At 44.6% G+C, this 25388-nt stretch overlaps 1 protein-coding gene across 1 annotated transcript in view; it reads left to right on the top strand.

Moving 5' to 3' along the window:
• ush2a (Usher syndrome 2A (autosomal recessive, mild)) overlaps positions 1–25388 on the top strand; it is a 1262450-nt gene that overhangs the window by 679381 nt on the left and 557681 nt on the right. The window contains exon 38 of the mRNA XM_068045693.1: positions 10708–10870. Coding sequence (XP_067901794.1) covers positions 10708–10870 — 163 coding nt within the window. The remainder of the gene's footprint in view (positions 1–10707; positions 10871–25388) is intronic.

The raw sequence follows: 25388 nt of genomic DNA, 5'->3' as shown, positions 1-25388 counted from the left end.
AGGTACCTCTGCCATGAGAACGAGGCCACTCTCTAGAGTATGTGCCTCAGCACTGCTAAGACTCTGAGCACATCTAAATACATCTCACTCTTTCAGACTCCACCCACAACTCCCTGATCATGTGTGATGTGACATCACTTCCTCTGATGATCTTCACTTACAGCTCTTAAGGTGGTCTGCTGTTATGTGGTCCCTTCTTAAGGTCATCACACAACATCCCCCTTTTTTCCAAAGATAAAAACATATGTACAATATACAATGATGTTGCGGTTCGGACCAACTAAACGTGATTTAAAAAATTGTGATTTACAAGTGCGTAAGTTTAACACTGTCTAAAACATAGAGGCAGTTTGCTTATTCTTCCCAATCATGTTATCGTAAACCTCTTCCCAGAGCTCAGCTCATCTTAATGACTCCTCTGACACTCTGTTGACGGAGAACTCTGGTGGCATGTTTTTCCTTTGTGCTCATAGCCTCTGGATGTTCATCTTCAGACTTTGTCTTTGAACGTGTCCATGATGCCACAGGGTTATCACATGTAGTGGTGTTGTACTGTTCTCTGAGTTGACTCGGTTCCATCTGAGAATCACACCATTGGGTGTCTAGACCTTGTACAGTCCTTCACTGTCCCTGGGTCAAAATCCTGGAACTCCCTTCCTATCAGCACTGTTGGTGTACCTACACCCCAAGGACTACAGCAGTTCAAGAAGGCAGCTCACCACCACCTTCTCAAGGGCAATTAGGGATGGGCAATAAATGCTGGCCTAGCCAACGACACCCACGCCCCATGAACAAATTAAAAAAAGAAGTTGGTCCAGTTGTGTCTACAATATAAAACATTTGTGGTAGCTATTTGAAAGTCCTATAGCTGCACTACAAGTTTATCGTTCCAATGCACTTGATTGGAGAACCATTGTAGGCAGTCAGCCTAGCCATGGTGGGTCGTACCATAGATTCCCATTTCTTTAAGTACAAGTCCTTCAGTATACGGATAGGTAGAATATTTGCACTTGCTCTGGTGTCGATTATTACCCTGCGCTTATGCTTACCATTCTTCTGTGGACATAGAATCCCGATCATGGCGATTGTCTCAGATTGTGTAATAGCATTGACATCTTGATCCAAATTAACTATGTGAAATGCTTCCTCACTGTTTGCACAAGTGCATGCTTCGTCCGTGCCTCCTGACGATCTGTCGCTCTGCTGACCTGATGCACCTGCTTGGGCTTTTGTTGTGTGTTGGCAAATCTTTTGTTGCATTTGACATCATGTCTTGCAGATGTTCTCTCTGCATGTGATCTGCCACCATTCCTTGTGCAGTATCTGAGCTCAGCCTTTTATACTGCCTTGCCCAATGTCCTCGCATGCCACAAATTTACCTTCACCTTGATTTGCTGCTCCAGGAATGTCCATACCTTGCTTGGGTCCTTCTGATCCTCAGCTGACAATCATGACATGTTGATCCCTTGGAGGCCTTTGTTGCCCAGTGCGATCTTAATCTTGGTTGCTTGTTTCTCTGGTTTGCTTACTTCTTGATCCAGGAAACATAGTTCCATTCGCTGTCAAAATAGTTTAAATTCAGACACTGGATACGTGAAAGCCATTGTCTTATTGATCCTGTTTTTTTCATATAAATATGGGAGTTTTTGCAGGTTTTTTTCATGGAAACACTTTTTTTTCTTGTTTCAACTTAGTTTTCTGCAGGCCTGCCCCTTTAAGGGTGAGACACCACAGCTGCTTTCTGATTGCACAGCTCTTTCTTTTTTAAACTGTGAGCTTTTTTTTACCAACTGGAGTTTTTTTCTGCAGGCATTTGCACCTTACAGTACCCACAGCTGCCACAATCAGGCTTTCTCACTGTGCTGTGGACCTCCAGTGGTGCTGTTGAGTTCTTCCCACTCTTTTTGCTTAGGCCCCTTCCACAAAGCAAAAAAAGGAAAACTAAAACAGTAATGGCTGTAGCTACTGCTTTTCAAATGTTTCAACCCACTGCTAGATTAGGTGAAAGCTCTGATTTCCTGGCAAATTGCTTACTGTACTCACAGAGTTTCAACAGCTCCCAGGGTCCTGTCTGTAGCCTAACTCACTGCAGTGTTGTAGAGTTTCCTGCTAACTGCTCTCCTGCTGGATCTTCAGCTGCTCCAGGTAGGTAGCCTGCTGTTCTTTGTTTGCTCTTCATGTGCTCTTTAGAAAAAAATCAAACGTTGCCATGATGTAATATTTGGTTGTCTTCAGAAAAAATATATCCCAAATATTGCTACCAGGTAATATTACTTATCCCTTTGGCATGTGAACTATTGTAAGATTCACAGGACTACAAGTAATATCCAAAGAAAATGCGGGTTTTAGTTATACATTAACTAGAACATATATGTACAACCAGCTACTGCACAAGCACATCTAAACACATCTCACTCTGTCGGGCTCCACCCACAACTCCCTAGTCATGTGTGATGTGACATCACCTCCTCTGATGATCTTCACTTACAACTCTTATGGTGGTACTCTCTTAAGGTGTCCCTCCTTATGGTCGGCCCACAACAGGGGGGTGGTTAGATGTGAGAAGAAGGACTAGGTACAAAGATACTGCCATCTTTAATGGTTTCAGCCCTACTGCTGGCTATGGCCTCAGTCATGGCCATTCCAATGATGGTGATTATTATCTCCTCCATTAGGGTGAAAGAGTTTTCATGCTGTCAATATCGAATTGAATGGGAACGGGTTAATCGAGCATCACAATTCCTGTGCTCGTTTTTGGGCCTTATTCAATTTTTCTCCCCTCAAATCTTTCAGCACAGGAGGCATGACTTCTTTGTTTTTATATTCGATGCCCCTAATTACAAAGCCAAGTATCCCATACGCTTTCCTAACTGCATTTTCAAATTGCCCCGGCACCTTCCAAGATTTTTGAATATGCGCCCCGAGGTAGTAGTATAACCTCCCTGATCTTTTATTCTACGTCTCAGCCGACAAAGGAAAGTGTCCTGTATGTCTTCTTAACCACCTCATCAACCTGTTCTGCTACTTTCAGGGATCTGTAGACCTGCACTCCAAGTTCCCTCTGATCTTCTACACTTCTCAGTATGCTACCATTTATTGTGTATTCCTTTGCCTTATTTGCCCTCCCCAAATGCATTACCTCACATTTCTCCAGATTGAATTCTATTTGACACTTTTCTGCCCAGTCTATTGATATGTTCCTGCACTGTACAGCTTTCTTCCTAACTATGACTAATTTACCACTATCATCTGCAAACTCCTTAATCATGCCCCCTACATTTAAGCCTAAATCATTGATATATGCCACAAAAAGCAGGGACCTGATGCTGAGCCCTGTGGAACTCCACTGGAAACAACCTTCCAGTCACAAAAGCACCCATCAACAGTTATCCTTTGCTTCCTGTCACTGACCTAATTTTGGATCCAACTTGCCACTATCCCTTTCATGGGCTTTTTTAATTTCTTAATTTCCAAGCAATAAGTGACCTCTTTATTTTTCTTAGTAGAATGTAATATCTCACAGTTATCTGTGTTGAAATTCATTTGTCAATTTTTACCAATTCTACAAATTTATTAATGATGTCTTGTAATTTGTGTCAGTCTTCTTCAGCATTGACCATCCCACCAATTTGGTGTCATGTGCAAATTTAGAAATTGTGTTTTTGGTTCCTAAGTCTAAATTGTTAATATAAATTGTGAACAACAGTAGTTCCAGCAATGATCCTTGTGGGACCACACTTTCCAACTTCTGCCACGTTATAACCCTAAACCCCAGCTCTTATGCAAACATTGCTGTCTTTGGCCTGCTCCAGTGTTCCAGTGGACAGCATTGCAAACTCGAGGAGCAGCACCTGATCTTTCGATTAGGCACGCTACAACCTTGCAGACTGAACATTGAGTTCAATAACTTCACAGCATGATTTGCCTTTTATTAATATTTTATTTTTTAACCATGTGCCTCTTTTCATATAATCATGTAGCTGCTCATTATTCTGCTATTAACAGTCTCTCTGGACTAATGCATTGTCTTTCACCACAAGTATTAACACACACTTTGCCTTTGTCCCAGGACAGCTTTGTTATTTAATCTCCCTCTACCCTATCAAACACCTTCCCCTTTGTTCTCTCCCCCACCCCACTCCTCTTCACTTGCTTAAAACCTAATTGTTTTCTAACCTTTGCCAGTTCTGATGAAAGGTCACAGACCTGAAACGTTAACTTTGCTTCTCTCTCCACAGATGTTGCCAGACCTGCTGAGTCTTTCCAGCACTTTTTGTTCTTGTTTCAGATTTCCAGCATCTGCAGTATTTGGCTTTTATTTTAGGAAAAAGAGGATAAAGTGTGAAGAAACCCTACACTGCATCCCCTCCAACATTGTCACTCTCCCCAGTTATGACTTTCCTACTGAGCATAATGGCCAGCACATTTGCTTGCGCAGGGTAAAGGAGGTGCAACTGGACTCGGCCTCCTCCAGTCGCAGCCTCCTACCACATGTTGCAATGTATGTATGCACAACCTTCTCCTGCTGTTGGTGACAGCTGTGTTTGGTGCTCAGAGAATGCATCTGTCATGGTAGAATAGCTCAAATGTGAGGTGCAAGAAATGAGGTGTGAGCAAGTGAGAGTTGCCATTGTGGTGAGGGTAGGAAGCATAGAATGTGTGAGTAGGAGGAAAATGAGGTGGAGTGAAATCTGATGCAGTGTTTATAGGAGATTGAGCGGAAATTGGTAAGGAGAGTATTGTGAGTAGTGAGGTCAAAGGAGGTGGAAGTGTGAGCTGAGAGCTACAACTCTTACCTTGACAAAGGGTGAGTTTGTTTAATATTTTTTCTGCTGGGAGGTAAGCTCCTGGCATTAGCCTCTTCAGCAACCTTTTCCTACTGGCAGCAGAGGTTATTGCTCGAGGGCTTTCTCCACCCCTACCTACACATCCCCCCCACCACCACTTCCCCCGCAACCCCCACAAACGCTGGAGGGAACAGGATCTCCTTACTGCTGTCCAATGCAGCATCAGAGGCCAGTCTGAAGGTCTTTCAGTCTTTTCTTTTCCAGCAAGCATTCTCTGCAATATGTAGCCAAAGTGCTAGCTGCTTTTAGGTAGCATCACTGAAGCCTGAAATGCAAGCCATAGGGGTAATTTTATGAATTTCGTGTGTACATACATGAATCACTGACATGCAGTTTTAGAGAGTGAATCTCCAAGCCAGGGCACAAATTCGTAAAACTACTTCTAGATTTTGTATTGAGTCGATCCTTTTTGATGTTGATTCATTTTCCCTTATGCTGTGGTCTGAATGACATTATAGGTGAACGGCAGTGTCTGGAATACCCAAATCTCAAAATCACCAAGGAGTTAAAGTATGGCACTTTGCATTGTTATTTCTGACCTTATTCTTTGTAATATTTCCTTATTGATTTGGTAGAGCTAGCTAGTCGTATTCTGTCAGTTGTGGAAGCCCTTCACACTTCAACAGCTGGATTCTCTAGGCCGCCGTCAATATCGGCGGCGAGCAAGAAAAATGGCGGCCACACACCCAGGCTGCATGCCAAAGAGCCGCTTCGACTCCAAGCACGGCGGCTAATTTAAATAGCCGAAGTGGGCCGCCCTTCCCGATCACATGGAGGGGGCGGCTCGTCTTTCGCTGGCAATGGTGTCAGCTGCTTGTGCGCAGGCACTGACGCCATTTTTAAAGGACTTTGAGCCCTCCTGGGATTTTTAACGAAACCAGTAAACACTTATTAAAAAAATTAACACCAGTAATTTTGCATCTCTCCCACACCTCCCTCCGATAACCACAATATTACACACTTGCCCTCTACAGCCCAAAACACTTTCCTTTTTCAAATAAACTTTCCTCCCCTCAAAGTGCATCAACTATAAACCTTACCCCTTCCCACCATCCCCTCCACCAATGGGAAGACTTCATCGCTGCTACCCCCCCCCCCCGCTCACATAGAAAAAATGACCTCCTCCCCCCCAAACAATGTCGCGCTTCGATTCCCCAGATGGGGATCAGAAGGCACAGGAGTGCTGGCTAGCGGCACGATGATTGCAACGGGGGCAGAGGCAGGCTTGCAATTAAGTCAGGTATGCAAATTAATTTGAATATTTAAATGGCGCTTCCGTCTCCAAGCAGTGGAGGTATTGCAACGAGGCCTCTCCGCCACCAAGATCAGGACAGGCCCTGCTGGCGTCGAACAATCTCCATGCACCCCGCCTCCCCGCCACCGTTCCCGATGTCGAGGTCTCTGTAAAATTCAGCCCAAGTGTGTGACATCATTGCATTGTTCCTTCCTGTACAAAGAAATTATTCTCTTCAAATTTAAGTTAATGAAAGCCATTGTAAATAACGTAGCTGAACAATGATTTTATCTTCTTAACAGATACATTTTTACTGCTGATGATTTTACAAATTATGATATCTTTCACCAACTTATGAAACTAATTGAATTATAGATGAAAGTTCTCTCTGACAGATATCTAACACAATTGTGGAGATGAAAAACCTCTCTGCACACAATAACTCCAGTGTTTTAGAATTTGGCATTCAGAATTTTCTTTGAGTTGCCCTCCATTTGGAGGCAGTAAGTAGAATTGAATGGGCTCTTAGAGGCTACCATTTCAAAACCACTGCAAAAAAGCTGCACCTGAGTTATCCTCCAAAAAATGTCTTAATCCACTGGAAGCCTGATCTGCTTCATGAACAGGGTTACGGGTGACCTTCCACCACCGTTTGACCCAAACTCTACCCAAATAGGCACTAGGACCTGCAGGAAGGTATTGATGAGGCAAAAAACACATTGAGGAGGCTATTATGTGTAATGCTCCTGAAGGTTGGTGTTATTGTGACTACATATTGATCTCTTCACTACCTTGCAGTCTCAGTTAGCCCTTTTGCTACGATTTTCACTTTGCTCGGCTCAGAGCACCACTTTGCATGAGGGTGAATTTCCTAATGGAAATAACTCTTCTTATGCAATGAGAATGAGTAGGAGAATGATGATATGCAAGAGGCTAAATTAGAAGCTTTTAAATTCAGGTTTCACAGAAAATATCTCCTTCCTATGTGCTCACCTGAGTCCACAGACAAAAAATTAATTACTTAGATTGTTCTGACTGTCAGTGCCTCAGAAAGCTGTGTCTCCCCTGGAAGCTATTGGAAAAATAAGTCAATTGCAACCTGAAGACCTGCAGCCTATTTCCACCATTGTCTGTACCAGTTAAGTCCTTGCATTTCTTTGCCTTTGGACCCTTCCAAGCAGAATCTCAGGAAGGTACTCATCACTGCATCTGTTTATCTCAAGGGAATTGGAATTCAAAAATGAGGAGATAATGCTTCAGTTTTACAGACCCTTGGTCAGTACCCATCCAGGTTCTGCATTCAGTTTTGAGCACCAAACTTCAGGAAAGACATAAAAACAAGAAATGCTGGAAATATTCAGCAGGTCTGTCAGCATCTGTGGAGAGAGAAGCAGAGTTAATGTTTCAGGTCAGTGACCCTTCATCAGAACTGGCAAACATTAGAAATGTGAAAGGTTTTAAGCAAGTAAAGCGGGGAGTGGGGCAAGAGATAACCAAAGAGAAGGTGTTGATAGGACAAGGTCACAGAGAATAACTAACTAGAAGGTCATGGAGAAAAGGGAAATGGTATGTTAATGGTGTGGTGAAAGACAAAGCGTTAGTACAGAGAGGGTGTTAATTGACAGAAAAATGAACAGCCCTGGCCCCAAGCAGAAACATGAAAATAAACCAGTGGGTAGGCACAATAGAAACAAGCTAAACAAACTAAAATAAAATAAACAAATAAAGAAGAAAAAAAAATTAAAAAAAATAAAAAGTGGGGCCCGTCATGCTCTGAAATTATTGAACTCAATGTTCAGTCCAGCAGGCTGTAGCTTGCCTAATCGGTAAATGAGGTGCTGTTTCTCGAGCATGCGTTGATGTTCCCACTGTTTTTTTTTTCATGTTTGTGCTTGGGGCCAGGGCTGTTCATTTTTCTGTCAATTAACACCCTCTCTGTACTAACGCATTGTCTTCACCACACTATTAACATACCGTTTGCCAGTGCTGCATGACCTTCTGATCAGTTATTGTCTGTGACCTTGTCCTATCAACACCTTCTCTTTGGTTATCTCTTGCCCCACCCCCGCTTTACTTGTTCAAAACCTTTTACATTTCTAATATTTGCCAGTTCTGATGAAGAGTCACTGACCTGAAACATTAACTCTGCTTCTCTCTCCACAGATGCTCCCGGACCTGCTGAGTATTTCCAGCATTTCTTGTTTTTATTTCAGATTTCCAGCATCTGCAGTATTTTGCTTTTATTCAGGAAAGACATATTGGTCTTGAGTGGTATACAAAGCAGATTCTCCAGAATTATATCAGGGTTTATAGGGTAAAGTTATGATGACAGATTTCATAAATGGTCCTTGTATCTCTTTGAGTTTATATGGTTGAGGAGTGATATAATTGGAATATTTCAAATGATTAATGAATTCGATAGGGTAGACACAGAGAAGCTATTTCCTCTGGTTGTTGGTTCAAATCACACTTCAGGACTTGAGCACAAGATTCAAAGCTGATACTCTAGTGCTGTACTGAGGGAGTGCTGCACTGCCAGAGGTGCCATCTCTCAGATGTGACGTTAAACTGAGGCCCTGTCTGCCCTATCAGGTGAATGTGAAAGATTTTCTGGCATTATTTCAGATAACAGCTGGTATCCCTGGTGCCCCAGCCAATAATTATTCCTCAATGTACATCACAAAAACAGATCATCTGGTCATTATCACATTGCTATTTGTGGGAGCTTGTGTGCAAATTGGCAGCCATGTTTCCTACATCACAACAATGACTACACTTTAAAAGTACTTCATGGATGAAAAGCACTTTGGGAATTCCTAAAGGCACTATAGAGAGGTTGAGCAGATTAGGATTATTTTCATTAGAAAGACGGAGGTTGAAGGGGGACCTGATTGAGGTGTACAAAATCATGAGAGGTATTCTCAGGGTGGATAGCAAGAAGCTTTTTCCCAGAGTGGGGGATTCAATTACTAGGGGTCACGAGTTCAAAGTGAGAGGGGAAAAGTTTAGGGGGGATATGCGTGGAAAGTTCTTTACACAGAGGGTGGTGGGTGCCTGGAACGCGTTGCCAGCGGAGGTGGTAGACGCGGGCACGATAGCGTCTTTTAAGATGTATCTAGACAGATTCATGAATGGGCAGGAAGCAAAGAGATACAGACCCTTAGAAAATAGGCGACATGTTTAGATAGAGGATCTGGATCGGCGCAGGCTTGGAGGGCCGAAGGGCCTGTTCTTGTGCTGTCATTTTCTTTGTTCTTTGTTCTTTGTTATATAAATGCAAGTCGTTCTTTCTTTACTTTCTGGTGCGGGATTCCAGAACAAGAGGGCATCATCTTAAAATTCGAGGAAGCCATTTGAGAGTGAGATCAGGAAGTACATTTTCACACAAATGTTAGTAGAAATCAGGAACTCATTCCCCCAAAAGGCTGTAAATGCTGGAATATTGAAATTATCAAGACTGAGGTTGGTAGATTTTTGTTAGGTAAGGATGTTAAGGGATCTGGAACAATGGAGTTGAGATACAGACCAGCCATGATCTAACTGATTGGAGAGTGGCTCAATTGCCTACTCAGTTTCTTACATTGCCCTTTAACTGACTGAAGCCATTTTTAGACTGCACCAGAATTATTTTCCCTCCCTCCAAGATGTGTGTGTGGGAGGGGGGGGGGGGGTTGTTGGCGGCAGGCGGCATAAACCTATTATTAGCAGTGTTACCATTCCAAACCCAGCCTGCATTGTAAGTGAGGGTCCTACGAAGATATTGCACTGGATTAACAGTGGAACAGTATTGCCACATAGTATTTCCCTCCACCACTACCCATCCATGAGAGGGAAAGCAAGGCCATTATGTCCTATGTTCTCACAATATTGAGTTCAATAAGGAACACTGTATGCAAATCGATCAGTTTGGCCATAGCTCAGTGGTAGCACTCCCTCTTCTGAGTCAGAAGGTTGTGGGTTTGTCCCACTCCAGAGACATAAGCATAAAACCTCGGCTGACATTCCAGTACAGTACTACGGTAGTACTGCACTGTCAATGGTGCTGTCTTTCAGAGGGATGTTAAATGAAGGCCCTGGCTGCCCTCTCAGGTGGATGCAAAAGATCCCATGGCACTATTTGGAGTGAAGCAGGGAAGCTCTCCCTGGTGTCTTGGCTAATATTTATCCCTTAACCAACATCACAAACAGATTATCCAGTCATTATCACATTGCTGTTTTGGGGAGCTTCTGTGCAAACTGGCTGCCGCACTTCCTACATTACAAAGTGACCACACTTCAAAAGTACTTCATTGGTTGTAAAGTGCTTTGGGATGCCCTGAGGTTGTGAAAGGTATTGTATAAATGAAAGTTCTTTCTTTACCTTGTTTTAATTAAATTTAATTGAGTTTCCCTAACCCTCTCTAAAAATATTAAAATATTAAAAATAAAGCGAACCATTTAAGGTACCATAAATACAATTCTTTGGATAGAAATGTGCTTTATCTCTTGATTTGTTTCTGGAATATGACTGAGATCAATTATTATTTGTTTGAAAAATTGTTGCACTTGCCAATTTAAGTTACTAGATCTATCCTATTGTACTTAATATATCAATGCATATTTTATAAATGCAAGTCTTTCTTTTAGGTTAATGCTCGAACCTTGGAATCTGCACCAGAGGGAAATGTTTCACTTATTGTTATTGTTGAAGACCTCAGTTCGGTCCAAGTGAAATGGACAGCTCCAAGTACACCAAATGGACTTTTGACATATTCAGTTATTTTCACCGGGCTATTTTATGTTCAGCGAGGTAAGGTCAATAAACCAGACAATATGTGTCTCCTTGACGAGTCTTGTTCCCAAAGTTGAGAAAACAAACAGTTCTTCTCCAAGTAAAACATGTACATTTTTAAAAGCATCGCTGGCACATTTGTGTTTTTCCAGGAACGTACGTAGCTTTGTAGCCCCTGATATTAAAGGGGAGCCAGAGAGGGAGTGCGGCAACATGTAATCAAAGAACTTAGCAAGGCCTGTAATGTAGAGACCTTGCCGATCTCAACAGCAGGGCCTCACTACAATATTGTTGGGCCACCTCCATCCTGGCAGACAGCCAAATGGATAGCTTGGCAGGTGGGTGGGTGTGAAAACTAGTGGCAGGAGGTCTCGGTTGGGCCCATGGGGAATCTCCCGGGGCTCAGAACTGGAAGAAGATTGGGACTGGGTGGAGGCTGGATATTGCTGCCTAGGTGAGGAGCAGTAGGCAAGCAGTGGTGGTGGTGGGGTTGGGGGGGTTGTCGTCTGTTCGCAAATAAGGTTGTGGGAGGGATTTGTTCATGATCATGGGTTGGGGGTGTAGCCGATTCAAGGGAGGCCCAAGGCTTTCTTGTAAGGTCCACATGAGCACACCTGCCCTTTTGGCCCACAGGAAAACCTGAAAAATAAACTTTAAGTTTACCTTCTGGGTCACTTCTGGCCCGGGATCTAGCTCCTGGTGGGCTCACCCAACGGGGGAGTCAACACGGCCTAAACCCCCCATCCCACACTGGCCTCTGATTGATACTGCAGATTGGGTCCGAAAGACATCATGAGATCTGATCTGCATATTTAAAACAGGACCCCGCTTCCTCTTCCAGGTGTCTAATGAGAACAAAGAACAGTACAGCACAGGAACAGGCCATTCGGCCCTCCAAACCTGCGACGATCTTGATGCCTGCCTAAACTAACACCTTCTGCACTTCCGGGGCCCATATCCCTCTATTCCCTTCCTATTCATGTATTTGTTAAGATGTCTCTTAAACGTCGCTATCGTACCTGCTTCCACCGCCTCCCCTAGCAGCAAGTTCCAGGCACTCACCACCCTCTGTGCTAAAAACTTGCCTCGCACATCCCCTCTAAACATTGCCCCTCGCACCTTAAACCTATGTCCCCTAGTAACTGACTCTTCCACCCTGGGAAAAAGCTTCTGACTATCCACTCTGTCCATGCCGCTCATAACTTTGTAGACCTCTATCATGTTGCCCCTCCACCTCCATCGTTCCAGTGAAAACAATCCGAGTTTATCCAACCTCTCCTCATAGCTAATGCCCTTCAGACCAGGCAACATCCTGGTAAACTTACTCTGTACCCTCTCCAAAGCCTCCACGTCCTTCTGGTAGTGTGGCGACCAGAATTGCACGCAATATTCTAAGTGTGGCCTAACTAAGGTTCTGTACAGCTGCAACATGACTTGCCAATTTTTATACTCTATGCCCCGACCGATGAAGGCAAGCATGCCGTATGCCTTCTTGACTACCTTATCCACCTGCGTTGCCACTTTCAGTGACCTGTGGACCTGTATGCCCAGATCTCTCTGCCTGTCAATACTCCGAGGGGTTCTGCCATTTACTGTATACCTCCCACCTGCATTAGACCTTCCAAAATGCATTACCTCACATTTGTCTGGATTAACCTCCATCTGCCATTTCTCCGCCCAAGTCTCCAACCGATCTATATCCTGCTGTATCCTCTGACAATCCTCATCAATATCCGCAACTCCACCAACCTTTGTGTCGTCCGCAAACTTACTAATCAGACCAGCTACATTTTCCTCCAAATCATTTATATATACTACAAACAGCAAAGGCCCCAGCACTGATCCCTGCGGAACACCACTAGTCACATCCCTCCATTCAGAAAAGCCCCCTTCCACTGCTACCCTCTGTCTTCTATGACCGAGCCAGTTCTGTATCCATCTTGCCAGCTCACCTCTGATCCCGTGTGACTTCACCTTTTGTACCAGTCTGCCATGCGGGACCTTGTCAAAGGCTTTACTAAAGACCATATAGATAACATCCACTGCCCTTCCTTCATCAATCATCTTCGTCACTTCCTCAAAAAACTCAATCAAATTAGTAAGACACGACCTCCCCTTCACAAAACCATGCTGTCTCTCGCTAATAAGTTTGTTTGTTTCCAAATGGGAGTAAATCCTGTCCCGAATAATCCTCTCTAATAGTTTCCCTACCACTGGTAGGGAAAGCTTGAGGTAAGCTTGTTGAGCCTGGAGGAAACTCTCTTACTCCTCCTGGACAACATGTGGTGCTATAAATGAACTTACCTTCTTGATTCTTTTATTTGCCAGGTTTTCTGAGTGCTCGGAAACACGAGCTCCAGTTGTTAAAAATAAATATTCTGTTAAAATGGAGACATACAGTTGCCTTAAAAGCTTTTACTGGTTGAACCGCCACCTGAGAGTGGATTGGGCACCCACTTCCCCCACACCTCACCACCAACCGCCACCCCCCCCCCCCCCCCCCCCCACCACGCCACCCTCTCCGACCTACCTTCATTAAAACCAGAAGTGGGCAGCTTGGGATCAGGTTTGAGACTTAAAACATTTTTACTTCCCACACAGCCCCAACTCACCTGTTTTTGGTTCCCTGCAATAGTCCTTGTGTTTGTGTTAAGAGGCAGGGAAAAGTAACTGCAAAGAGCTACTGACTAGGTAGGTTTAAATAGGGGAGATGTGAGAATAGCTTTGCTTGATAACTGTTAGGTGTCAAAAATTATTTATGCTAAAATTTCCCTCAGGTTGAATGGACGGGTAGAAACATGATAGAATATTTGTGGTGTGTGGAAGAAAGAGGCAAAAATCTATGAATCCAGTGTGAACTGAGGGTGTATTTACACAAGTTTAGAGTCAGCACAAAATAAAATGGTTCAGGTGCTTTGCAGACACCTCCGGGCAGGTGCTGAGCAGGCCTCACTCACTGCCCATCCAATTTACTCTCCACATGAAAATCTCCCCATTGTCTTTGTACTTCTCTCTGAATTTGATTTTTGTGACTTTGCTTTAGATAGTCAGTGGTAAATGTATCTGAACTTCTGTATACAAGGGTTCAATTGCAGGCAATGGTACTGGTGTGGGAGTAATTTCCACTATCAGGAGAAATAGCTTCTGTATTTGTACTGTGTATCAGAATTTTTAGATTGATATACCATGTTGATATTAATCTGCTGCAGCTTTTCTGTTCTTGTCATGAACATGGAGGACAGAGCCAAGAACTAGCAACTCTTGAAGTACTTCCTTTTTGTTGTACTTTAGACTGACAGTCCAACCACATCTCTCTGTTGTTTTCAAGACTACACTCTGGAATAGAGTAAGTTGCCCTCATAGAAATTTATTGATCAGCATGTCTTTGAATTCTAGGAGTACAGAAGTGAAATGTGGATTTTCACTGTAACCAACCAATCAGGGCTACAGTCCTAGGCAGATATAGACTTTGCAGGACATTAAAGTTGCCATTGGTGACAAGTATGGCCAGGTTTTCCTCAAAGTTTCTAATCTTTTACCAGATTAACACCTGCTTTCAGCATGTGTTTGCCTCAGCATGGATCAGATGTAGTTTACCAAACCAAAGAGCTGAAGACTTGCAAGTGAAGAGAGCTTGCTATTCTTATAGCATAAAAATAAATGGGCAACATTATCGTTGAACTCTCAATTATGCTTGATCTTTGTAACATTAAAAACATCATACCATTAGTATGGCTGCTGTTGAATTCTATTTACTTCTGCCTGGAATGACTCCAGCTACCAATAATCAAATACTCCATGGAACATGGAACTCTATTGTCCCTGTGCTGCTGGGATCAAGGAAATTTCATCTATGGAAAACAATCAGCCAAGGTTGATTAGAGAAAATATGGAGATGATTCGATATTCAGGGGTTTCACTTGATTGCCTTTGGGTGTTAGACAGAAATTGTGTGGAAAGTTGTCTCAAGAAATTTAATAGAAAGATTATAGTCCACAATAGGATAGACTGTGCAAAATCTATGGAAGGACTGCTCTTGGATGGTGATTTTTTTGTGCTGTATTTTCTTATGCTCCTAAAGCAATTGGCAGACATAGAGTCATACAGCACTGAAACAGGTCCTTCGGCCCACCAAGTCTGTGCCGACCATCAACCACCCATTTTTACTAATCCTACTTTAATCCCATGTTCCCTACCACATCCCCACAATTCTCCTACCACCTACCTACACTAGAGGCAATTTATCTATCAACCTGCAAGTCTTTGGCTGTGGGAAGAAAGCAGAGCCCCTGGCAGAAACCCACACAGTCACAGGGAGAACTTGCAAACTCCGCACAGGCAGCACCCAGAACTGAACCCAGGTCGCTGGAGCGATGAGGCTGCAGTGCTAACTGCTGCGCCACTGTGCTGCCCAATTGAATAGAATGGGCTAAAAATTTGACAAGGCCTGAAAATGAGTCCAGGAATTATAACGTGCGATTAAGTGTGTCAGTTCCTTCCGATGTAAGCAGCATGCAAACTTCGTGATGCCTGCTAATTTAAATGATAGTGGCGTGCAAGCCAGCACTGAACATGCTGCTATGTGTCAGCATGCATCAGCATGGAGCCTAAGTTTGTGCATGTTTGTATGATCGCTTTAAGAGTGATGTCCCTTTAAGAACTCAGTATGCTAATGAGCTAAGTACCAGGATATAGTCCTGTGACTGGAAGCCATAGTCATTCTGTACAGAAACACCCTGGATAAAGGTTCTGTGTATAGCTTGCTCTGTATTGTATGTACTAGTTTAACTGTTAATAAACCTTCTCGAGATCTTCAAGGAACTGGAATCCACATACCTTATTGTGTTGCTTAAGATAACACAAAGAATCTCATGACAGTGCACAGCTAGCAACACTTAAAGTCAGCTCTTAAAGGCAGGGTGCATTCTTGCTGCAGCAGGTGCTGGCAGTGGTGACAGAAGAGTGTCTAAGCAGAGAGAAGAGTAAAAATGGCACAGCAGGGTAGACAGCCAAGATTCTCTGATGAAGCTCTGGAGGCCTTGCTGCAGGAGGTGGACAAGAAGTTCAGTAGCCACTGGGCATCTGGAAGACCTCCAAACAAATTCAGAAGACTCTGAAGTTAGTGTGACCAGGTAGCCACCACAGTCAATGCCAGGAGTGTAGCACCAAGGACCTGGATACAGTGCTGAAAGAAGTTCAGTGACATCACTTGAGTGGTCAAAGTCAGTGAATGCATCTTCAAATGCCATATCCTTACAAATGAACCACAAACCTCATACAGTGCTCAATTAATCATGCCCTCTTCACCCACCTACCAACATTCTCTATCAACCACAATTCAGATTTCACATACATAAGCATCCTCACAGACATACCTTTGGTGCAAGCCCCACAGCTGCATCTCTCAGCTTGCACACACTGCGAGCTATTCAATTATAGTCGGCCTATTATCCAAACACAACGCACTACATTCACTGATACTTTCCTCTTTCTTCCAGGGCAAGGTGGTCCAAAACTGGAAGCAGCAACAGCTAACTGGTGGGGACAGGCACAACTGCAGGTCCTCAGCCTATGGAGGAGATGGTGCTGGTCATAACTGGAGTGACCATGACTGAGGAACAACTTGGGAATAAAACACTATCTGTTGTGCCCTAACAATAGCCGCTACGGAGCCAAATTTCACAGACCATAAACTTTTGATTTCTTCCCACAGGTTATCAGGGCTACCTTAGCTGCAAAGGACTAATCATTATATAAGGCCCATTATCATGATGGATGATTACCCTGCGCCCAATGGATTTGATGCAGGCAGCACACAAACTTTGTACTGCCTACTCATCTTCATGATTGTGGTGTGCAATCCAGTACTAACTGCTCTGCTGAGTGGCTGCACACCCAGCAGGGGGCCTCTTGCGAGGCTAGCACCAATTAAAACTAGCCTGCACTTCTTAAAGGGGAGGTGCACTCTGGCTGCAGCAGGTGCTGGAGGCGAAAGAGAGAACTTCCTCAGCAGAAAGAGACAAGAACAGTGGAGCATCCGGCCAGAGAAAGGAAAAAGAAAGACTTGCATTTATATAGCACCTTCCACGAGCACAGGAAGTCCCAAAGCACTTTACAGCCAATAAAGTGCTTTTGAAGTGTAGTCACTGTTGTAATGTAGGAAACATGGCAGCCAATTTATGCACAGCAAGCTCCCACAAACAGCAATGTGATAATGATCAGAAACTGTTTTTGTGTTGTTGACTGACAGACAAATATTGGCCAGGACAACTCCCCTGCTCTTCTTTGAAATAGTGCCATTGGATCTTTTACATCCACCCGTGAAGGCAGACAGGGCCTCAGTTTAATGTCTCATCTGAAAGAAGGTCCAAGGTTCTCAGCTTCAGTGCTGAAAGCCTTAGTGCAGGTACAATATCACCATTCCTTCACTGTTGCTGGGTCAAAATCCTGGAATCCTCTCCCTTAGAGCACGCTGGATGCATCTACACTTCAAGGACTGCAGCAGTTCAAGAAGGCGGCTCACCACCATTTTTCTCGAGGATAATTAGGGATGGTCAATAAATGCTGGTCTTGCCAACGATGCTCACTTACCATGAACAAATAAAAAGAAAGGAGGTGGAAAGGAGGGTATATGTCATCTTACCGTAGGGTCCAGGAGGCACCCCCACCCCTGACACGCACTTAGAAGGGAATGGGATCAGATAGCCACAGAGGTCAATGCCCAGAGTATGGCTCCACAGACCTGGCTACAGTGCCAGAAAACATTCAATGACCTCACATGTGTGGTCAAGGTCAGTGAATGTATCTTCAAATGCCATCTCATACACACAATATGCTCCATGCACCATACCTCCAACTCTCACACATCAACCATTTTTAGCAATCATGGCTCATGCCTAACATTCATATGATCCACCTCATCCTCACACACTTACCACTGATGCAAGACCCACACCCACATCTCACAGCTTCTACACACTTCCAACGAGTCAGCTATGACAGGTACATCACCCACATTGCAACATACTTACTGACAGACTTCCTTCTCTCTCGCAGGACAAAGTGACACATGACAGAGGGAACAGCAAAGAACCAGCGGGGGACAGATATGGCTGCATGCACTCAGCCCCTTGGAGGAGATGGTGCTTGGCATTATTGTTGAGGCCGTTGCGACTGGCGTCACTGAAGCCATCCAGAATGACAGTATGTTCCCGCCTTATGCACCTTCCCAAATCCCACTTTTGTATGAAGGACACACTGCAGATGGTGTAACCATGCACCTCTTGCTTTCCACACACCCTTGCTTTCCTCACCTCAATCCTCCATTTTGTGCTTCTATGTTTTCAGAGACTCAAGAACTGCTGCCCAGCCAGCCGATGGTGCCTGACCATGAAGGGTGAGGAGAAGAGCAAATCTGAGGAAGGAACACCAGTTCAAATTGGTATTGCATGTACTTTACAGGGTAGCATAGAGACGGGTTCTGCACATAGTGGGCTGGATTTTTGGGAGGAGGCGGGGCTCCTGGTGCCGGGCTGTAAAGGCAGGGGGAACCCCGCCTCAGCCTTTTCGTGCTCCCCGGAGTGATCCTCTGATGTTTTCAAACCTATGTGTCCTGTTCTGGGATCCCTGCTCCTTTAAAGACGGGGATCATACATTGAACAGTTGCCGGCCAATCACAGGGCTGGCAGCTCATCACCATCAGCAGCGCCACTGGGAGCAGTGGCCACTGCTGGTACTACAGAAGCCTTGGACCCAGGTCCAGCGCTGGTACCCTGGACCTCAAGTACGTGAGGCGGGGTCACCAAGGCCAGTGTCTGGAAGGTCCTGGCAAGGCGGGAGGGGGCGTGAGAGGGTGGGCTTGAAGTTCAGGGGGAGGAGGGGTTCCATGGAGTTGTAGGTTTTGCCAGTGGGGGTCTTCCATGTGTCACAGATTGCCCATGGAGGAGGGACCGCCCCCCACCCCAGGCCCGCATGGATTGTGCCTCATTTTACAAGGCACCATCCCCGTGTGGTGTAGGGACCCTTGCCGCTGGTTAGATACCAGCGGTGGCAGGAAGTGGCCCTTAAGATGGAGCGGTGACAGGCCCTCTGCCACTCGTCGCAATTCTATGGGACGCCCATCTCCGAACCCGCCTCAGGGGGGCCCAGAAATGCAGCCCTATGCGTTACCGGGCACAAGTGGGCTGCAGCAAGGTCAAGGGGAAAGGATAGCACATGTTCCCAGAAGGCAAAGTCACTGACAAGTTCTGCTGCAAAGGACTCAGATGAGGACTTTGATGGGGCAGTGTGCATGCAAGCTGAAATGCTTGGTGCATTGGCAGACCTGCCAGAAAGCCTGTTATGACTGCCAAGGAGCATGGAGAAGTCCAGCTCCAATTTGCACAGGGCTTTGCACAGATCTTGGAGTCCATTCCTTCTCCCATGGAAGTGGTGGCCAACACCATGGCAGTACTTGTGGACCCAACCATGGTGCAGCATCTGATGGCCAATGTTTCAGCTTTTTTGCAACACAGGCAGAAGCCACCCATAGGCTGAGTGCGGCAGTGGAAGGCCCAGCATAATGCTATGCAGGCTCAGACTGCTGCCATCATTGCTGCAGATCTCAGTGCTCAAAGAGACCTGTCGGATCCCACAGCAGTCCAGCCATCAGTGTTCTAGCAGATTACCAGGATTGCTGAGTCGTCATCCCAGGGGAGTAGCATTGCCTTGGTGGTGCACAAAACTGCTGTTCTCAGGATGATAGCATTCATGGTTCCACCACTACCACTCCACCAGTGTCCTTGCTGTTGCCTGTTAGCCAGCTGGCACAGACTGCTGCCATTCATGCTGATATGGTACAGTTCGAAGCCAGGCCCTTCAGGCCCAGAGCTGTTCGAGGAATTCATGCAAGGCCATCTGCAGTCTGCCATTGAAAGTCATCAGCCTTCCACTAAGCCATCCTGCAGCCACTAGGGTAGCATTGTGAAGGAACACGAGGACAGGCAAAGGCACCCGCAAGACAGGAAATAACAGAAAGCACAAGGTGAATAATTGAGTATTATATGTATCATTGGAAGTGTTGTTGGATAAAGTTGGTGTGGAATTGTTGGTTTGTGGTGTCTTTTATTTCAGGATTTTGGCCAAGAGGATGCTGCGATGGTCCGGAACAGAGGGATGAAAAGGTGGGGAATTGTGGAGCAATAGTGATCTGGGCATAATGGCCTGGAAGCCTCCTCCTCTTCTTCCTTCCCCTCCTCCTGCTTCTCTTCCTCTACCTCCTCAGGTGGTCACTGAAGGCCTTGTGGCAAGGGCTGGGTCCTCATGATTGCTAGGTTGTAGTTGCAGCAAACCACCATGAATTGTGAGGCACACTCCAGTGAGTACTGGAGAGCTCCCCCTGAGCAGATTCTGATGAAGTGTAACAGACCTGAAACATTAACTCTGTTTCTCTCTACATGGATACTGCCAGATCTGCTGAGTGTTTCCAGCACTTCCTGTTCTCATAATTTTACTAATGTTGGCCCAGAATTTGCAAACAGCAGTAAACAAACAGCTGCCCTCAGACCTTTTGGACTGAATTTTTGGCCCATGCCGAGGCTGGATTTGGAACTGGGCCTGGAGTTGGGCGGGGGTGAAATTTGGCCCTGATGGCCGGCATGCTGGTTTCCCGGGTTCATCCCACCTCTGGGCCATTTTTGCAGATGTGGGATCGTTAAGAGACTTAGTAAGTCCAAATAAAAGAGGCCGACTGGAGTTTTCCAGTTGGCTTCCAGGTTCCCTCACTGAAGGAGGACAGTTTAGGTGCTTGCAGGCATTGACCCAACAGTAGATCAGGGTGGGAGTGGGGGGGGGGGGCGGTGCCATGGGGAGCATTCTAGGCAGACATAGAGGCCCTCCCTGCCTGCTTGGGTGTGAGAGCAGCCACAGGCCACCTTGTAGAGGGTTTATCCCCTCTATGTTAGTGGCCTGGCTGCAAAAAACATTTTTTAATGTAATGTAAGATTTAAAAACATTGGAGAGGGGGCGCTTCCATGTTGAAGCACCCTCTCCCTTACATATCCTCTATTGCAGCCTGCTGCTCCTCCCAAGCTGGAAGGCCTCTGATTGGCACTCCAGCTTTGAAAGGCCACCCACTGCTTTCAATTGGAATGGAGAAACTGTCCCCATGCCAATTAAGGGGGCGACCCTGTGGAATCCCAATGAGTGACTCTTTCCCTCCCCCTTGGCAGGTTTGGGACCCGGAAACAGTCCCAACTTCATATTCCCAGCCCTGGAGGAGAAATCTGCCCTTTGTTGGCTTTTACATGGCAACTTACAATCATTAGGAGTCCAGTACAATGCGCGTCGTCTACAGGGGATCTGGAACCTGCGTGAACAGGGCAAATAACAACATTCTGCTTCAACCAATCAGATTGAAGAATCCTTACTGAAACATGCAGATCCTAAACTAGGAAGTCCCAGTTAGAATATTTAATTCATATAAAATAATGTGCAGGAAGTGAAATAGAGTGTTCATTTTAATTTTTTAAAAATCTCTAGCAATAATTAAAATCTGAAGTATGAGTTTACACTTATAACATTAAAATTTCAGTTCCAGATATTTTCTTTGGTAGAAGTAAGATTCGTCCTTCCATTAAAAATTTAAGTACACTTGAATGGACAAGCCCTAACATTTTCTGGCATGCTTAGTTGGTATCTAGTAGGTAAGCACTGTACACCCTTCATGTATTTGAATGACGAATCTCTCAGCGAGATAACAGTGTAGCTTGTGGAGAAGCAAGGCAAATCGGACAGCAACTCCCTGATTTCCACATTTAACTGCACATGTGCGGACGCCAGAGGTTGCTGTCCGCTTTATTCCTGTTATTCCCACTGCAAAATCCAGGCCAATGTTTTTATGACTGGAAGATTAAACGTGCAGCTATTAACAAATATGGCTGTATGAGGTAATGTGTGAAATCAGGTTGCAAATTAAAATGGTATCAGAAACTGTTAATTAACAGTTACAACAGGAATAAATTATATGTACGTAACTCGGGTTTTGCATTTGCAGGTATCTTTTTTTATTAAACATTGGATTTTTCATTTTCTCTTCCTTATTCAGCCAATTTTTTCTCTCCTTACCTGGAAGCATTTATTCTTAGCTGCATGTACAGTTCAAAAGGTGCTGCTCACCTCCAGTAGCTCAGCTAAGTTGCAATTCCCCACATGTGAACTTACTCAATGAGTATCAGAAGGCTACTCAACTTTGGGGGAACTTTGAAGACAAATGACTTTAACCTCACTTGACATGTACGCATGTGCCTTTACAATAAGGGTTGCTGAATAAAAAGCATGAACTGGAGCTCTTGCTGATTTTTCCCCTTCATAATCCCAGTGTGCTGAGCTAACTAATGGCCTCACATGTTGCCCGAGCTGAGATAAATTAAACGGATTGGCAATGAAACCTTGAATTTTCGTAATCTGTAAGGCTCAACCCCATGCCGGCTTAGCCAGCAGGGCCGGGAGGGAAGTCCAATTTTTCAATTCTGAATGTACCATTCAAGAGTGCTGGCTTTGCAATATGAAATGCAGGTAATTGAATAATTTAATCTATATAATATGAAATTATGAAAGGCTCATCCAAGATTTCCCATCCATTATGAAGCATGAATGAAAGTGATAGAGTGAGGGAGTGCTTTTTTACCCAAGGAGGAAACCTGCTGGGCTATACAACAGAAACAAAGTAAGTGTGCTTATATGGTAGTTTAATTTTACAATGTTGGCTGACGGTATGATTTAACTGTACTTCACTCTTAACTTGTTGCACTATCACAAAGGATGAAAGCACTGCATTTTGCTATTTATCTTTCTAAATTCTTGGGCACAGTCTAATGTTGCTTCAACAAAGTTTGCCCCTGTGGTAATCAGTGCGGTAAGCAACAAGCATCAGATAGAATTACATAGAAATTACAACACTGAAACAGGTCATTCAGCACCACCAGGCATTTATCCTCCAGTCAAAAATTAAGTATGCATCCAGCAAAAGGAACTTGAATGTTGCATGTTCACTCTTAGAAAGTACTGTTTGCCTGTGCATTTGGGTTCCACAAATCTTCTCTCCTTATTCATGCCCACCCACTTGCACAAGCATTCATTATAGCTTGTAACACTTCAATGTAATGCCACGTGAAGGTATGTTTCTAGGAATGTCTTATTCCTAGCACTGTAAAATATTTTCTTCTTTTGATCCTCTAGATGTCCAAAAGGAGGAGGTGATAGATCCCATATAGTGCTTTAACCAAGCACCTCATAGCACCCAATGTAACCCACTCTTACAATGGTGTGCACGACCCCAATGTATGCACTGCAGGGAGGGCAGTTAGTGAGTTGAATAAACTAACATTTGGTGAAGCAAACAGAACATGAATGAGGAAGATCAAGTTCCAGGTATAATTGGAGGGCATGCAACAGCAGTCCTGAGGCAGTACCTGGGAGAGAGAGGCAAATGGGAGAGGCTCGAATAGCCAACAGCTCTGTAGTACTGTGGAGCCAGAGGACCACTCCTGTTCCTCCTGGTTTCACATCAATATAACATAAAAAGAAACTTACTCTTACGTTGGCAGTCCACTTAGTTGAATTCAATTCAGTTGGGCATGCCTGGCACATCAAGGGTTGGATTTTGTGGAGGAGGTGGGGCTCTCGGTGCCAGGGCGAAAAGGTGGGGAGAACCCCGCCTCTGCCTTTTCGCACTGCCTGGTGCGATCCCCTGTTGTTCCGGAGGCAAAGTTTCTGACGCCGGGATCTCCATCCCTTTAAAGATAGGGATCTGCTTCCAAGAGCTGCCAGCCAATCACAGGGCTGGCATTTCAGCAGTATCAGCAGCGCCTGGGAGGTGCATTGTTTCCTGGCCGGGGCCCTCCGTGGGCCACAGATTGCCCGTGGAGGAGGGACCCTCCCCACCCAGCCCACAGGGAGCATGTCTCGATTTACAAGGTGCCCTCCTCGCATGGCGGAAGCCCCACCCTACTGTTGGTTAGATCCTAGTGGCGGGCTGCTTAAGGGCCTCAATTAGCCTCTGGGTGGGAAGGCCATCATTGGCCTATCACACCCCCGGAAAAATTGCTTGGTGACAGGATGGCGATGGACCCACCACTGCCCCCCACCTCCATCACGACTTTATGGACAGCCCACCTCTGGTCTCGTCACAGGGGCCCATAAAATCCAGCCCCAGGTTTCTGACCACTTTTGGAGAGGAGTCTGTAAGCAAGCCCCTCATTAGCATACACAAAGGTTCTTATGCCTGTTTAAAATGGCCACCAGGAATGTCTGAGCTAATATGGCATTGGACATATTTCAGGTATAATAGGGTATGGGACATATCTCTGTGCAATTGTACCTTTTGTTCCAATTTCTTGGGCATGAAATAGGCACAATGTGGTCCAATTTTGCCCCCTGTTCATTCTGAGATTTTTTTTAGGTAGTTTAAATTACCAATGTCAACTTCTAAATATATGGTTAAAAAAACTTGCTTAGAATGTTCCTGAAAACTGAATATAGCTGCTGAGTGTGCCCATAACTCAAACAATTTTCTGTAACTTCAGTATAATAAAAGAATTGAAATTTTGAATTAATGACTCAGCTCATACCAATATTGATCCACTTAATTAGCTGATGGGGAAAAGCTCTTGACTGCACCTCCTTGGAGGTACCTGATTCATGATTATGCTCACTGAAATATTCAAATTTCTTATCCAGGCAATTTTGAGCAAGTTTGTAATGGTTAGATCAGATCAAGAAATGGCATAATTTATGGTGTAAGTCACAGATGACCTCATTTCAGGAAATTTTGGGCCACCTTGAGGATTGGATTTTATATGATAAAAATGAGGTTGATAGTATCATCTTTAAATTGGACAAAACAAAGCACAGGCGTAAATAATTCCAGAATGCCTACAATGACCTTTTATGGACAAGTTCTCAAGATGAGACGTTTCTTACCTTTTGAAGTTAAGTATATAATCTGATAAAGATCAAAATGACTACAGCATCATCAACTTCAACACACAGAAAGTGATGGTTGTAATGTAACTCAAAATTGCTTCACAGAATTTTATAGGTTAGCTTGCTAGATGATAACCTTTATTTTTGAAGTTACGCTTGGTTGAATAAAACAATCAATACAACATTTAAAGTATCAACACATCTATTGGTGATTTGACTGGAAAACATGGAGTTGACAATAATGTTGGTATTTCACTGTTGCTATGCATTTGTCAATGAGGGTGTTCAAGGATTTTGTGGCAATAAAGGCTATGAGAAGGGCCAAGGGATTTGGGAACCTTATTGCTTTTACTTTGTCTTCAATCAGATTAATATCTTGTAGACTGTTGCATGCTGGTGAAATGAAAATGATTCATTATGCCCTAAAAACCTGCTGGGAACGATCCTGGGAATTACACTGGGATGATGCCTTCCAATGCTACACCCACTGGAAACACTCAATCTGCAAGAAACTGGTGGTGCTATGCATGCAGGAGGTGGCCCTCCTGCAGCTCCCCCAGGCTCCCAGGGTAAG

This window comes from Heterodontus francisci, chromosome 13, assembly GCF_036365525.1.
Source record: "Heterodontus francisci isolate sHetFra1 chromosome 13, sHetFra1.hap1, whole genome shotgun sequence".
Taxonomy (NCBI): Eukaryota; Metazoa; Chordata; class Chondrichthyes; order Heterodontiformes; family Heterodontidae; genus Heterodontus; species Heterodontus francisci.
This window is presented reverse-complemented; position numbering and strand designations above follow the sequence as displayed.